General features: G+C 37.5%; 1 protein-coding gene across 1 annotated transcript in view; it reads right to left on the bottom strand.

Moving 5' to 3' along the window:
• The window catches only part of LOC109398085 (lachesin), a 460,438-nt gene that overhangs the window by 7,595 nt on the left and 436,592 nt on the right, over nucleotides 1-16,251 (bottom strand). Inside the window, exons 9-12 of the mRNA XM_062852595.1 lie at nucleotides 10,755-10,864; nucleotides 10,408-10,467; nucleotides 9,944-10,123; nucleotides 5,565-5,567 (exon numbers count right to left, since the gene is read on the bottom strand). Of these exons, the coding sequence (XP_062708579.1) occupies nucleotides 5,565-5,567; nucleotides 9,944-10,123; nucleotides 10,408-10,467; nucleotides 10,755-10,864 (353 nt within the window). The remainder of the gene's footprint in view (nucleotides 1-5,564; nucleotides 5,568-9,943; nucleotides 10,124-10,407; nucleotides 10,468-10,754; nucleotides 10,865-16,251) is intronic.

Genomic DNA, 16,251 nt, shown 5'->3' with positions numbered 1-16,251 from the left:
AACCGTTCGGGTAAAACACTATTTTTTGGACAACTCATTTTTGAGCTGTCATATCTCGGAAACCAGTGAACCGAATTGAATGAAAATTTGAACGTACACTAATAATATGTAAATGCTTCACAAACGATTAAAACATAGGTACTTTTTAAACGTTGAAAAAAGTTATCATGGATTGACACTTTTTGGATTTTTCTCGAAAAAATGTATTTTTTTACATCAATGTCAATAAATTTTAGTGTTGATATCCGAAGATTTTCCACTTCTGTTCTCAAGTTATCTCTAATCAGATATATTGGAGCCTATTTAGATTGAAGGAAGAAACATTTAGTAATTTTTGTGTGGTATTGTAAATTTGACTTATTTTCCTCTATAAGGGTAAAAATTCCAACTCGGTATAACTTAATTGGCCGTGAGAAAATATTACATTTTATAACGTCGTATTAAGTATCAGTAATATATTGTTGACAAACGTTAAAAAATTCATTCAATTCGGTTTACTGGTTTCCGAAATATGACAGTTCAAAAATGAGTTGGCTAAATAATAGTGTTTTACCCGAAAGGTTATAACTTCGCGAAAAATTGATCAATCGAGCCCAAATTTGTACCAATGGTGCACATATAATAGGTTGACAAACAGTCAAAATTTGAGACTTTTTTATGCACTCTACGAAAAGTTAGTGCATGTTGAATTTTTTTGTGAGAGAAAAGAAGTTGCCTATCCCAAACATTTTGGCCATCCCCTGTATCTGTTTCATTGAAAAGAGTAATGATAGGAAAATATTTCGAAACAATATCTTAAAACGTCAAACTATTTTTTTTACTGTTAACACCAAGACGCTCGTTTTCCGAGAAATACGGGACATTTCGACCTTTTTCCTCAATACGACGGGACAACCCCAAAAGGTCATAAAAACGGTACTGTCCCGTTAAATACGTAAATAGCCTACAGTGATGCAGTGCATTGGCTGTGAGCCATATTATCTAGCTGACGACGGGGCATATTGTCCGTTTGAGTGTGACTATGAGAAAACTTATTAATTTTAAAATTTTACTACAATATTGTAATTTTTACTGTAGAGGTAAGTTATTTTTCTTCATATTTAGTAGACAACAGCTAATATCATTAGTTTTGCTTCATTGGCGCATGCTAGCACTTAATTTAAGCACTTCGATAATTACAACAAATGTGTGCGTTTTCAATTTATTGTTGAATTTTTTTTTTGAAAGGTACAACAACCACAAAGGGGGCATATAGCCGAGGCGGTAAACGCACGGGTATTCAGCATGACCATGCTGAGGGTGACGGGTTCGATTCCCGGTTCGAGTCCAGGATCTTTTCGTAAAGGAAATTTCCTTGACTTCCTTGGACATAGAGTATCTTCGTGCCTGCCACACGATATACACATGCGAAATGGTCATTGGCAGAGGAAGCTCTCAGTTAATAACTGTGGAAGTGCTCATAGAACACTAAGCTGAGAAGCAGGCTTTGTCCCAGTGAGGACGTTACGCCAAGGAGAGAGAGAGAGAACAACCACAAAGTTGATATAGTGGACTAGTCTCATGAATATGAAGCCTTATACAATGATTTTAACCATTCACTATTTCAAACTCCCTGGAAATTGAAGGAGAGCGTTTTGCCCCGTGGAGGCGCATTATACCTGTTTACCATAGTAACAACTATCACACTCTTACATTCCTTTTCTTTCCCAACTTGACTGTAAGGATTTGGCCGGCGTCTTTATTGATTCAAAATGTATGAGCAGCAAAGGTATTTTTTGTGTCAAATATATTTTGTAATTTTTTACATTAACCCTCTAATATCCAATCCCGCTTTTAGACGGGGTATAGTTTGAGCATTTTTGTTCCGTGGAAAGTCATTTTTTTATATTTTTGGCTGATATTTAAGACTGTTCTGTATATCTCAAAATGGTTTTTGGTGTATTTTAAAGCGTATTTACATTTTTAAAAAATCATTGAAAAATTGATGTTTTAGTCACCTTTTAGAAGTCATTGTTTATTTTGTATTGAATCGCTACAATTAACATATTTTAAATTTTTCCCAAATCATTCTATCCTTGTTTAATAGCTTAAGAGAATCGAATACACTCTAAAATTATTTTTCTTAAAATTACACGGAAAATAAAATTTTCTGTGAAAAAAAATTGAAATAATAATATTTCAACAATAATCAGAAAATCTCAAAATGTTTTCATCTCAAAAAATGCGTTCCCCAAATTGGCTTCCAGGAAAAATATAAAAGTATGGGGATGTTCAAAAATTAAAATTAGAAAAATCAAAAACTGAAATTCACGAAATCGAGAAGTAAAAAGAATCATCTTCCAAAACAAGTTTAAATCGATTTTAGATGACGAAAAATGCCATTTAGATCAAAATCAAAAATTTGGGTATTAGAGGGTTAAAAAATATGAATGGTTCATCATCTTTGGTATGGACATGCGATCGAAAACGAGAGTTTTAATTCAAACAGAGTTTGCATGAATCACTCCCCAAAGTGAAACCAGACCATGTGATTTTTTCCTCCCCTTTTTTAAAAAACTCCAACCTATGACAGTCGTAAAGAAGTAGAGATGATCTGAATTTCCAGTTGCAATAGCTTCATACTAACACTCCTTTCTTTCCTCAATGACCTCATAAATACATCTTTATTCGTGTTTACAGATACTTGAACCGTCACTCCCTTCACCCAAAGGTAATATCATCGTATTGATTATGACTACTCTACTTTTCGTTCTTCCCGCCCTTGTATTATTCATTGTTCTCTTAACACTCCAAATACCGTGATCAGAAAAAAGTGGGAACTTTTACTCTGAACAGCTCGTTGTCAGCCGCCTGTGAACCGGTTTCCATTTTTTTCAGGGATTTTCAACCCAACATGTCTACTTTTATTTCATTCAAAATTTATGTTTTTAGTGATGCTCACTTTTCCTCCAGGATAACGTGAATAAGGAACGTTTAAAAAAAATCTGTTTTGTAATTACGTTGCGAAAGTGATTGTTTTTCCATCGTCTAAAAGGTAGTGAAATGGGCTACTTTTCCGTACATGAACAAGTGTGCCGAAAAGTACTACTTTTCAGAACTCTTAAGTGTGCCGAAAAGTAGTACTTTTCGGCGTTGCTTAAATGGCCAATTTTACGTAAATTTTACACTCTTTTTCACTGCTACTAAACCAAAACTGCCGGAAGTCTATTATCTACCATGTACACGAACTTCCCGCAGGTCATTTGCGGTGTTGTACACAGTTAGAAAAAATCACCGACTTCGGTAATGTTTTACCGAAATCTCAACCGTTAAGTTTGTTTTACAGGAAAAAATCGGTAAAGGTTAGCAACATGTACCGAAACTCGTTAGAGTTTGACAGATAAACGATAACATTTCACCGAAATTTGGTATTTTTATACAGAACTACCTAGCTGTCCCGGCAAACGTTGTATTGCCAAGCTGTGGTGGTTTGACAACTGTTGAGCTCATAACGTCACCGCACTCTAGATTGATTTATTTTGATCGTGTTGAATTTCCTCCCAACTCGTAAAAAAATCAGTCATTTCACAATTTTTCTACTTTTTCAGTTGATTTTCCTAACTTTTACTACTTATAAACACAACCACCATGAACACGAATCAAACCATGCAAGAGTCATCCTGAACGGTCCACCCGTTTGTGAGTTTTGTTGCCTCAAAGGGACTTCAAACTCATTTTTATATATATAGATTTCGGTAAAAATCCATTACCGAACGCTCAGCGGTTGAGATTTCGGTAAAAATTACCGAACGCGATTAGCTGTGTAGATGCTCTGCTCTTTGAAGGAAAGATGCCAGACTGAACTGGACGGAAGCTTGAAAATTTGTAACAGTCACATCGACGGTCTACTGAATTGCCTACTTGATAGGAAACATTTGCTAATCACGTGGTCGCCAGCTTGCATGTGTTCTCGGTATGGTTTGGAATTAAGGAATTAAGGATTGTACTCGATGGATGTTTTTTCGTAATTACAAAAAAATTGTAATGCAACTAGTTGCAAAACTTGATTTTTTTAGCACTCGTCATATTTATCCAACTCGGCAAGCCTCGTTGGATAAATGTATAACTCGTGTTGAAAAAATCATCATTTTGCAAAACTATTATTTTTCATTTGCATGCCAAATTGAGGTCGTGACAATTAAAAATGACTGCAAAAGGGGATATATGCTTATAAGGCGTAATGTAAAGATAACACAAAATATTCGTAATTATATTGAACATCCCTAGCTACGATCAATTGCGACTCTCGACGAACAAGTATCCTAGAGGGTTTAGGTCTTCAGCAAAGCTATCTAGATAGATTGGCCCTACACATTTATATGTTCGTTTTGTTCTGAATCTGCTGAAACTGATCTTGATAAGATTTATCTTTCAATACGGCACTCTATTTTTCTCTTTATGCACCCAAAGCCGTTTGGGTCTTCGGAAAAGGGCATTGGTGATTAGATCTGATTTAACTGATCTAGATCAGTTGTATCTTTCGAGATGCTTATCCAGTGTATATGATGCGTATCCTGCAGGGTTGGAGTCATTGAAGAAGTGCTTTAGATTGATTGGTACCACTTTTGTAAGCTTTCGATTTTGATCTAGATCGGCAGTAACTACTCTAGACATTTTATTTTTATTTATTAGTTAGACATCAACAGACAATACAGTTCCTTATGATGGATATATAACTTAACTTAACTTATTTCCCTATCGTTGTTGCAATTATTAAATAACAAACAAAAACACCCTACAAAAATAATTAGGGGATTCACTAAACAGATTAACCCGTAAACACCCGGGAAGATATTCTTTTTGTCGAACTGCAATATATTCTTTGTTTTAAAACATTTTGTCCTGGAATTATTTTTATAGTCAAGGGGAATAGTAGAACTATGTAGAGGGGAATAGTAGAACGACGGGCTTGGTGGTCTAGTGGCTACCGCTTCTGATTCGTATGCAGCAGGTCATGGGTTCAATCCCTGGCCCGTCCCTTTTCATCCTACTTTGTATCTTTCTATCCACTTCCTCTCACTCTCTCTCTCTTCTCTACATATACAGCTCATGTATATTCATATGTTCATAGCCATCGCTAGAACCAGAAACGAATTGGAAAAAAGTCGTTTCCCTCCCTTCCAATTTCCACTCACAGCCAGTGTATAATAACACCTACAAGTTATGCAACCAAAGCGTGCTGTGCCGCTTGACCTTATTCACCTCATTCACCACACAATCTTATACACTATAAAAATAACCCCTATCCATGGATCGCATCACCGACCCAACGATGACTCCCAGATCTCCCATCCTTTCCGACTAACAAATACCCCAGTCCGTGCTGGATGTGGGGATGCAGAGGTGATCTCGGTCTTTAGTAGCAACAACCAGCACACTCTAACATTCCTTTCCCTTCCCAACTGACTATAAGGACGTGGCCGGCGCCGTTATTGATCCAAAATATATGAGCTGCTAGAATTGCTCTTTGAGAATAAGTGGTGTGTCCCAGCCCTTATTCATTTGGATCTCAGTGCAATTGGTACCAGCTCAGATCAATAACGGAGTAGCAACCATTGACATGTATAGTCAGATTTGATCGTTGATCGTTGATCGTCAAGGGGAATAGTAGAACTATGATATACATAGCACCTCCCCCCTTTGCACTCCGTCTCTTTTGCTGGTAGCCCCAGTGCACAACTAAAATGCTTTTGGTACATTCATGGGATATTCCAGGCTTTCCAAACTATTCTGGAATTAGGACCTTCGAGGTCTACAGACTCAACTCTTCTTTCATTTCACTCTATTGGCAAAATTCTTTCACGATTGCGTATGTTGCACCTCATAATATTACGGGTATCTCTATGTGTTGCTATTTGGGTGTCCACTGGCATACAAATAGACCCAATGTATTTAGAAGTATGAGTCGCAATATCTGTAAATCATAGAATATTTTTATTGCAGCGAATGCTCATGGAATATAATCTACGCTTCTTTTAGAGTCTAAGAGTTTAATTCAAATAACTAAGCAACATTCACTTGGTGATCTAGGTCATCCAAACTATACTAGAATTAAGACCTTCAAGCTCCACAAGCTTTACACTTGTATCTTTTTACTTTGTTGGCATAGTTCCTCCAAACAATCTTTCAGAAATTCCTCCAAGACTTTCGCCAACAATCCCTCAAATAATCCTTCAAGGTATTCCTCCAAGAGTTTCTGCCAATTTTACAACAAATTCCTCGAAAATTCCTCCAGGAATTCCTCCAAAAATTCTACCAGAAATTCCTACTAGAATCCCTCCAGGAATTTCTCCAAGAATTCCTTCAAGAATTCCACCAGGATTTTCTTCAAGTATTTTTCTTGATATTCCTCTAAAAATTCTGCCAAGAATTCATCGAAGAATCCCTCCAGAGAACTTCTGCCAAGAAATTCTACAAGCACTCCTCAAGGAATTTTTCCATGAATTTCTCCAGGATTTCCTCCAATTTTTATAGGAATTTCTCCAGAAATTCAAGTATTTCTCTTGATATTCCTCTAAAAATTCTGCCAAGAATTCATCGAAGAATCCCTCCAGAGAACTTCTGCCAAGAAATTCTCCAAGCACTCCTCAAGGAATTCTTCCATGAATTTCTCCAGGATTTCCTCCAATTTTTATAGGAATTTCTCCAGAAATTCCTCAAGGATTTTCTCCAGAAACCTGCAGGAGTTCCTCCAGAAATTCTTCCAAAAATTACTCCAGGTTACGTTCAGGCATTTTTCTAGAAAATCCTGAAGGAATTCGAACATTTTTTTTTCAAAGAATTCCTACATATATTACTTCAGGAAATCCTCCAGGAATTTTTCAAGAATTCCTCGAAAAACTCTTCCATGCAATCCCCCAGGTATTTTTAAAGTTTTTTTTTTCAGAAATACCGCCAAGAATACCTCCAGGTTCCAGGAAACCTTTACAAATTCCTCAATAAAATACTCTTAGCATTACTCTAAGAATTCGTCCGAGAATTCCTTCAGATTCATCAGAAATTCCTTCTGAAGATTTTGAGGAATTACACCAAAAGTTCTTCCCAGAATTACTCCAGGAACCCCTTCAGGAATTACTCCAGGAACTCTTTCAGAAATTTCTAGATAAATTCATCTTGGAACTCCACCAGGAAATCCTTTAGAAATTGCCCCAGAAAAAACTCCGGAAATTCCTTCAGGAAGTCCTCCAGGAATTCATCCAGGAATTCTTCTCATAATATCATAATAATAATCATAATATCAGGATATTCTTCCTAAAATCCATCCTGAAATTCATCCAAAAACTTCTACAGGACCTTCCGCAAGAACATCACTAAGGGCCCCACTATGACTTCTGCCAAGAATTCCTTCAGGAATTTCGTCAGAAATACCTCCAAGGATTTTTTTCATGAAATTCTTTCAAAAACTAATCCATAAAAACCTCCAGAAAATTCTTCATGAATACCTCCTAGATTTTTCAGGTTAAGGAAACCTCCAGAAATTCTTCAAGAAAATTCCCCTGGGACAACTCCAGGGATTCCTCCGAGAATTCATTCATGGCATTCTCCAGGAACTGTTACGAGACTTCTTTCAAGAATTCTTACAAGAATTTCTGCAAGAATTACTCCGAGAATTCTGTTAAAAAATCCTGCAAAAACCCAACAAGAATTTCTCCAAGAACTTCTCCAAAAAAATCTCTGAAAATTCATCCTGGATTTTTTCCAAGATATTTCTTCAAAATTTCTGCTAAGAACTGCTCCAAGAATCCGTCCAGAAATTTCTCAAGAATTCCGACATAAACTCTAATAAGAATTTGTCCACGAGCTACTCGAATACTTCTGTCAAAAAAAAAATCCCTCCAAGAATTTGGCCAGGGATTCCTTTACAAATTCCTCTGAGAATGCTTCCAGGGATTTTTCAATAAATACCTCCAAGAATTCTTCCAAGAAATCCTTCAGAAACTCCTACAGGAACCACCATAAAATCCTCCAAGAATGCCTTAAGGGAATCCTCCAAGAATTTCTCCAAAAATTCCTTCAGAAATTCCTAAAAGACATCCACCAAGACAATCCCTTCCAGAATCCCCTTCCTTGAATTCCTTCAGGAATACCTCCAAGACATCTTTCAAGAATTCCACCAAGAATCTCTCTAGGATTTACTTCAGGAATTCCTTGAAGAATTATTTCAGAAATTCCTACAAGAATGCTTCCAGTAATTTCTTGAAGACATTTCGGGAGAACATCCTGGTGGAATTGCTGGAGTACTTTCTGGAAGAATTTATGTGGTAATATGCGAAGGAATTGAAGAATTTATGTGGTAATTTGCGAATGAATTTTTAAAGAATGTCCTGGGGGAATTCCTGAAGGATTTCCTTATCGAATTATTAGAGGAATTTTTAAAGTTATTTTTTTTGCTTTTATTTTCTGGAGGAATTCCTGGAGTATATCCAGAAAGAATTCAAGGATTAATTTCCTGAGGATTCCTCAGGATTAATTCCTGGAAGAATTCCTAAAGTATTTCCCGGAACGCTTCTTGGACTAATTCCTGGAGGATTCAATGGAGGAATTCTTGGAGGAATTTCTGGAGAGTATCAATTTCTACAGCAATTCCTCTAGAAATTCTTGCAGTTCCTCGAGGAAAGGAGAAATTCCTAGAATATTTCTTGCAGGAATTCCCGGAGTATTTCCTGGGACAATTTGTAGAATAATTCCTGGAGAAATTCCTGAAGAACTCCCTGAAGGAATCCTTGGAGGAATCCCTTAAGGAACTCCTGAAGGAATCCTTGGAGGAATTCCTCGAGGAATGACTGATAGAATTCCAGGAAAAATTTCAGGAGAGATTCCTGTGACGAATTCCTGGAAGAGACCCTGTTTGAATTGCTGGAGGAACTCCGGGATGGATGGTTCCTGGAGGAACACCTGGAAGAAAATCTTGGAATTCTTGGATAAATTAGCAGTTATTCCTGAAAAAAAGTTCTGAAGGTATTCCTGGAGGAATTTCAGGAGAAATAACCCAGGAAAATTACCCGGAGAAATTCGCTGGAGGAATTCCTGAAGTCATTCCTGGAAGAATTCTTGGAGGTATACCTAGAGGAATCCTGGATAACTCTAGAGCAATCCCTGGAGGAATTTCTGGAAGAATCGCGTGAGGAATTCCTGAAGAAATCCCTGGATTAGTTGTTGGAGGAAATTCTAGATGAGCTCCTGATGGAACTTTGGAAGAATTTCTGCAGGATTTTTCGAAAGGTTCTTGAAGTAATTCCTGAAGAAATTTCCAAGAATCTGCCAGGAAAGCCGTAAAGGATTTCACTGAAAGCATTCCCTTGTAACTCGTAGAGGTATTCCCGGAGAACATCACGATGAATTCCTGAGAGATTCCTGATGAAATTTCCGAGGAACGCCTGGAAGAATTCTCGGGGAATATCTGACACTTCAAAATCCCATAAAGATCATTTGTATGTCATTGTATGTCAAAATATTATGAGATACAACAGAAATAATCGTGAAAGTCTTACATCGATAAAGTAAAGAGATACAAGAGAAGAGCTTGAAGGTCTTAATTCCAGAATAGTTTGGATGACCTAGATCTCCAAGTGAATGTTGGATCTGAGCTGAAGTGGAAAGTAATCTATAGACAATTTAATTTGTCTCACGTCAAATAAACGTAACACAAATGTTCTGCCTGTCAATGTTTACCGCTGTATTTATTATTATAGTTTAACTCGGAAACCAAAACCTGTGCTTAAATTTTCTGCAGATCACAATTTCCAAAGAAATAAAAAAAATCAGAAAGTTTCTTCTAGTGGAACTGTTTGCATTCGTAAGGTATGTATACTAGCTAGCCAGTGCCAGACAGGCGGTCATTGCGATAGCGATACCTTGGTAGGTATGTATACCTGGTTATGTTGGTGTTATTTGTTGCACTTACCATTCGGGAAGCCAAAATCCTTCGGTGGCATGTCGGTGTAGTAGCTCTGTCCGATTGGCATACCCTTGCGCTCGAATGGGATGCCATTAGGCGACCGTTGCGCGTAGCTTTCGTCGTTCTTAATTGGAAAGATCACCTCGGGTTGGGCGACCTTAATGGATTCGTTTCGCGGTGGCACCACTGCGAGTTTGTTTTTGTGGGCACATGGCAGGCACCGGGTTGGTGGCAAACCCGTCGGGGTTGACGTTAAATGCGACGAGATGAGGTTTGATTAAATGGAAGGAAAAAAAAGAGAAGAGAAATGTAATCGTCGGAATTAATATTAATTAAGAGAAATTGAGACACAAAGAAGTAAAATGGAGGGAAAAGGTTAACTTGATAAGGATTTTTTTTGGTTTTTATCGAGACGAACAAAGGAGCGGAGAGCAAAGGAAACAACGGTGTCGTTTAAATAATCCACTTACCTTCTTTTGGTTCCACTAAGTGCGTTATTTGTTTCGACGGTGTGGATGGTAGAGGAATTTCTGGAATTGAACCGAGTCACACGGGGTGGTAGCAATTAACGTGGAAGAAAAAAAATGCAAATTGCAGTCAGACAGATGTAGGAATTTTTGAGTCGATTAAGTTCTTGATTGTTGGTTTTTAGTCTAGTAGAAGTTGGAGAATGCTGTTTTTGAATTTCATTTACATATCAAATTTATGTAAGTCTTCAATGTTGTTCGTCTCTATAAAAAAAGAACATACTCATACATGGACAATCAATTATTTTATCCTTCTGTCTAGTTATCAATATGTCCCACTGAAAACTTACCGTACACCCGTATCGATCCTTCCGTTTCGCCTAAAGAGTTTTTCGATATACATCGATAATTCCCAAAGTCACCAGTCGATAAATTCTTTATGGTCAGCTTCATATGGGCTCTGAAAGTACGCAATAAAAACATCATTCGAAACCGAGTTTAGTCGGTCAGGACGAAGAGTAAGCATGACGGGGTGGAAGGTCAATGTAAAGTGGATTAATACATTAGCTAAATTAGTGCAATGTGTCCCATCAGGGAAACGGAAAACCCGCTCTGCGGAGCTGGATGCTTGTTTGCTATGTTATATTGTTGCATTATAATCGGTTTATCAATAAATGATTGGAATTTGTTTCTAATTGAGAGGATTTATGCGAATACTTTTCTCCAGGTGTGTGGTTTTATTATTTGAACGATCAACTACAGTAACCGACGAAAAAAAAGGATTCATCATATAATGAACATTTTTTCATCGAAACTTCATGTAAAAATGAAAAAAAAAATCTAATTAATACACCTACCGGTGTTGGCGCCTTCCTCGTGCTTTCAAAAACCCATCTTAACCAAACTTGAGTGACATGTTGATGAATATCGCACTTTCATACGTATAACAAAAATCCATTTCATGGAAGTATTTTGTTGTTCTTTGCTGTGCATGCATCGTTCCTGGTAGGGGTGAGAATCTTAGTATAATCGATCGCGTTTGCTATTGCCTCGCGTGAAAATCAAAAGAATAGATGCGCGGGTGTTTAGTGTTCAGTATTGTTGTTCTTTGCTGAACAGGCGAGTATCGAGAAATAGTGTCGCACGATCGTATCGTTGTTGCAGTAGTAGGTCGACGGGTGCTCGAGTGAACGATTGATGAGCTTGTTCCTTGTTTTTCTTTGAAAAAAAAACGCAGTAAATGCATCTATTGGTTTAAAATCATCCTTCATATATTTACTCAACAAGAACTGCAAAGTTCGTCACTTCAAGTGTCGGCCAAATTTTCCATCAATTTTGTTTTATTTTAAATAAATTCTCCTGTGTTTTTGTACAGTTCGCAAACTTACGGTGTTGGCCACACTGATTTGATGCTTACTTATGCTTCAGTATTTTGCCTAAGTTTGTGCGGTCCATCACTGTTAGTGTCGGCACAAAGTTTTGTTTCAATAAATCGATTTCTTGGCAAGTAGCATATTGGTTCACCAGTTCTTCCAATTGAGAGGTGACGCAAAATCTTTTTCATTTTATAAATGTTCATTTAACATTTTCATGGTCTCACCATTCTTCAAAATTGCGAGGTGACACATTTGTGTATATACTGTAGGGTTGCATCGCTTACTAAAGTGAATACTTGATCTATGGCATAGTGCATGGTTTTAGAGCCTAAAACACAATTGAATAGCCGCCATCTTGAATTTGGAGCTGCCATCTTGGATGTTAGGCCACCGTCTTAGATATTCTGGTCGTTATTTTTGGAATCTAGACATTTTACCCATACCAAGTATACCCATATTGGATGGTTTTAGGGCCAAAAACTCCATCAAACAGAAGCCATCTTGAATTTGAAGACACCATCCTGGATTTTAGGCTATCATCCTAAATTTTGAGCCGACATCGTGGAATTTCTGGTCTCCAGTGTTGATTTTTGCACAAAATTCGTCATCCATGCTAAAGGTGACGACATCGGCGCTATTTGATGTGATTAGGTTCCGGTGTTGGTTCTTCTTCTCTTCTTCTTTATGGCTCTACGTCCCCACTGGGACTTGGCCTGCCTCGCTTCAACTTAGTGTTCTTTGAGCACTTCCACAGTTATTAATTGAAGGGCGTTCTTTGCATGAACCTGTATATTGTGAGGCAAGTACAATTATACACTATGCCCAGGGAGTCGAGAAAATTTTCGCGACCGGAACGGGAATCGACCCCGCCGTCGCCGCATTGACGATCCATAGCCTTAACAACTAGGCTAACTGGAGACCCCGGTGTTGGTCCGGATCACTAATATGGCCATAACTCCGGAACGCCTTGACCGATCCGAACCAAAGTTGTTTCAATAGCAAACAATGCATTAAAATACCGGTTCAATTCGTACTAAAATCCGTAAAATCGGCCAATGGGAAGGGCCATATAAGTGATTGAACTTTATGTCCACAGACATACATACACATATAAATACACACACATACACACGCACACATACACACATTTGCTTAATTCATCGAACTGAGCTGATTGGTATATGTGACTTGACCCTCCGAGCCTACTGTAAAAAAATCGTTTTTTGAGTGAACATATCTCAGGTAACCATTGAGCACTGTTGTAAGCGTTATATAAGCCATTTAACAGCATTTCAGTGCCAATGAGCTCTGTAAAAGATTTTAAAATGCTCATCGGCTCTGTGAATCATAAGCACTGAAATAGGCCGTATAGTGGTATATAATGCTATTCCATAGTGCTAATTAGCCCTTGTGCCTATAGGGCGAATAAGACGCTTGTCAGTGCTTCTGGGTGGCTTGGTGTAAATGACACTTATATTCGTCAAAATAAATTTCTACCAAAACATAACTCGAACAAAACTAAAACCTATGAACACCAGAAAAAAAAAGGTTCAGGAACATCATTTGGAATCTGGTTCTAGCGACAAAAAAAAAATCGATATGGTAGCATCTAGAGCACTATCTCGGGTACCGTAATCCGGGGTCAAATTGATCACTTTAAAACAACTTTTGCGGATAACATCAGTGCCAATTCAAATATTGCCAAAAGAATTTTTGTAAAACCAGTACCCAGTGGATCTCCATGGAACCATGTGACAGAATTTTGTTTAACAAATTTAAACTTTAAGTTAAATTACTCCAAAAATCAAAAAATTGGAAATGCCACTTTGGGGCGAAATTGATCAGTATACATTTAAGCATCGGTTGGAAAAAAAAATTTACTCATCCGCTTAATTTTGCTCTTCTAAAACCGAATAACGCGTTTAAAATCTTACAACTTGTGAATTTAATACTTTAAATGCAAAATTAAATTTTGAAATTTCCCCTTAAACGCCTAAGGGTAGGCAATTTCATTTGAAATAAGTGATTTCTATCACAAAAATGACTATTTAAGCATAAAATGAATATTTTTTCAACTATTTCAAGTTCTGATCAGCTACATAACTTCCCAACCAAGGCTCAACAAAAATGTTAAAACAGAGAATTTACGGGAAGTCCTATTAGCAATCGATTGTTTAGTAGCAATGGTTTCAGCTAAATGTCAAATACATTGCAAATTCCCAAAAAATTAGGCAAAACTAACTTTTTTTCTAAAAAATTAAAAGTCTACACTCATCTCTAGACATCTACGAACCAGATGACGTAAAAAGTTTAGAATCATTACGACGCTTGAGAGTTCCTAGTATGGAATTACAATGTAGTACCCGAATGATCAATTTCACCCCGCTGATCAATTTGACCCCGGTTTACGGTAGCATAAGACGCTAGAAAGGAACAACAGAAATACATATGTACTTTTTTTCTTGTTTTTGCCATTCTTTTTATTTATTTATTATTATTACAGTCTTCGACAATTAAAAACATCGTACAGACTAGTACTTAAAAACTAATTCTTAATCTAAATAAGTGCTTGGACATATCAAAATCAAACAAATGATACACTTCGTTGAATCGTTGACAACATACATCTAGCGGATTGTTTTGTGCGTATTGAGTGCGATGAGTAGCCCGTCGGAAAAAATCATACCTTCTTGTTGTCCTCACCGGCGCGTTGATGCGAAGTCTACCAAGTAGGTCAGGACAGTCAACATTACCTCTCAGGATGTCGAAGATCAGCAGCCGCTGTAGAAGTTCACGTCGTTGTTGCAGAGTAGGTAAGCGTATAAGCGCGCAACGTTGATTGTACGGAGGGAGATGATGATCGGCGCGCCACGGGAGATGACGAAGAGCAAACCTAATGAAGGCTTTCTGCACACGTTCCAGTCGTGCTATATGCACAGCGTGATATGGAGCCCAGATAGTAACGCAGTATTCCAATAAGCGGCGTACAAGACACACGTACAGCGCCTTCAGGCAATAGATATCTCTGAAGGCCTGGGTGTTTCGTTTGATGATTCCCAGAACAGCAAAAGCCTTTGCAGTAACAACCGAAATGTGTTCCGTAAACGCTAGCTTATTATCTAGTATAATGCCAAGATCTTTAACGGATGCAACTCTCTGTACCAGTGAAGCCTCCATCTTGTACTCAAACGCGATCGGTGAATGCAGTCGAGAAAATGTTATGGCGTTGCATTTTGATATATTTGCTTCCATTCCGTTTTCTTTACACCAGTCTAGCAATGCATCTATATCCATTTTGAAGTGCGCAGCAATCAACGAGCGATGCCACCACACGGAAGAACTTCGGGTCGTCGGCATACATTATTTTGTGTGATTTAATTACGGCGCAGAGATCGAGAGCGAAGAGAACAAAAATAAGCGGTCCTAGGTGGCTACCCTGTGGTACGCCAGAGGTAATGGCAAATGGTGCTGATATTGACGACCCCACCTTCACATATGCACTTCGTTTGACAGTTCTCTCGTCAGAAACTCGGTACGGAAGGAAGAAGTTGGCCGTCTATCAGCTCACCTTCTCGCGTGATTGCTTGATATCTTCATGTTTGATAATTTTTGATATTTTTTTTTTGTTCAACGCATTTTTTTTTGTTATTTCCAGTCGTTCTACCGATAGGTTCATCTCAATGAATTGAAAGTAAAAACCACTGAAGAAACTAAACCTTTTTACCAAGTTACAATATAGTTTTAAATGGTAAACACTGTAGAAACTTTTTGATACCAATTTCATGCAATCCTCCTAATCCCGAGCAGAAGGGCATACCTTACAAATACCGTGCAAAGAGCTACCTGTGCTCTAATACCTCAAGTTGGCATTGCTATGTATATTATTCTATGCAATGCTATGAGAACACAACAATAACAACTGGAAGTATTTAAGCAAAGTTAGGTATTGATGTGGTATTGTTGATTTAGCTGGGAAAATAACTGAATAACAAAATCTGTTATTACATCATGGAACTATCGAAAAATGTTCAATTTAATAACCAGAAATATTATTACTTTGTTATTTCATACCTTCTGGATAACAAATAGAGCACTTGGAATTTATGGTATGCACTCATTATTGAAAAACAAGACTTGTTATTTTTCAGGTGTTATTTATACAAAATTATGTCATTCATTTTTGTTATTTTGCCTCTTATGTCCACCTAATAAAGGGCATATCGAGGTATAATGTTATTTAAGAATAATACCTCGACATGTTATTTTGTTGCTATTCTTTTCTGCTCGGGATGTATTAAAAAAACATTTTGACCTCAATGCAATAGAAAGTTTAAAGTTGGTTCTAAAAAAAGTGTCTGAGGCGTAGATATATTTTGGTACTTTATTACTCAATTGTTGAAATTCGGGACATTTCCGGGACACTTGGTAATGCGGGGCAGGCTGCTTGAATCTGGGTCTGTCCCGCACTATG

Source organism: Aedes albopictus, chromosome 2 (assembly GCF_035046485.1).
Source record: "Aedes albopictus strain Foshan chromosome 2, AalbF5, whole genome shotgun sequence".
In the NCBI taxonomy this organism is placed as follows: Eukaryota; Metazoa; Arthropoda; class Insecta; order Diptera; family Culicidae; genus Aedes; species Aedes albopictus.
This window is presented reverse-complemented; position numbering and strand designations above follow the sequence as displayed.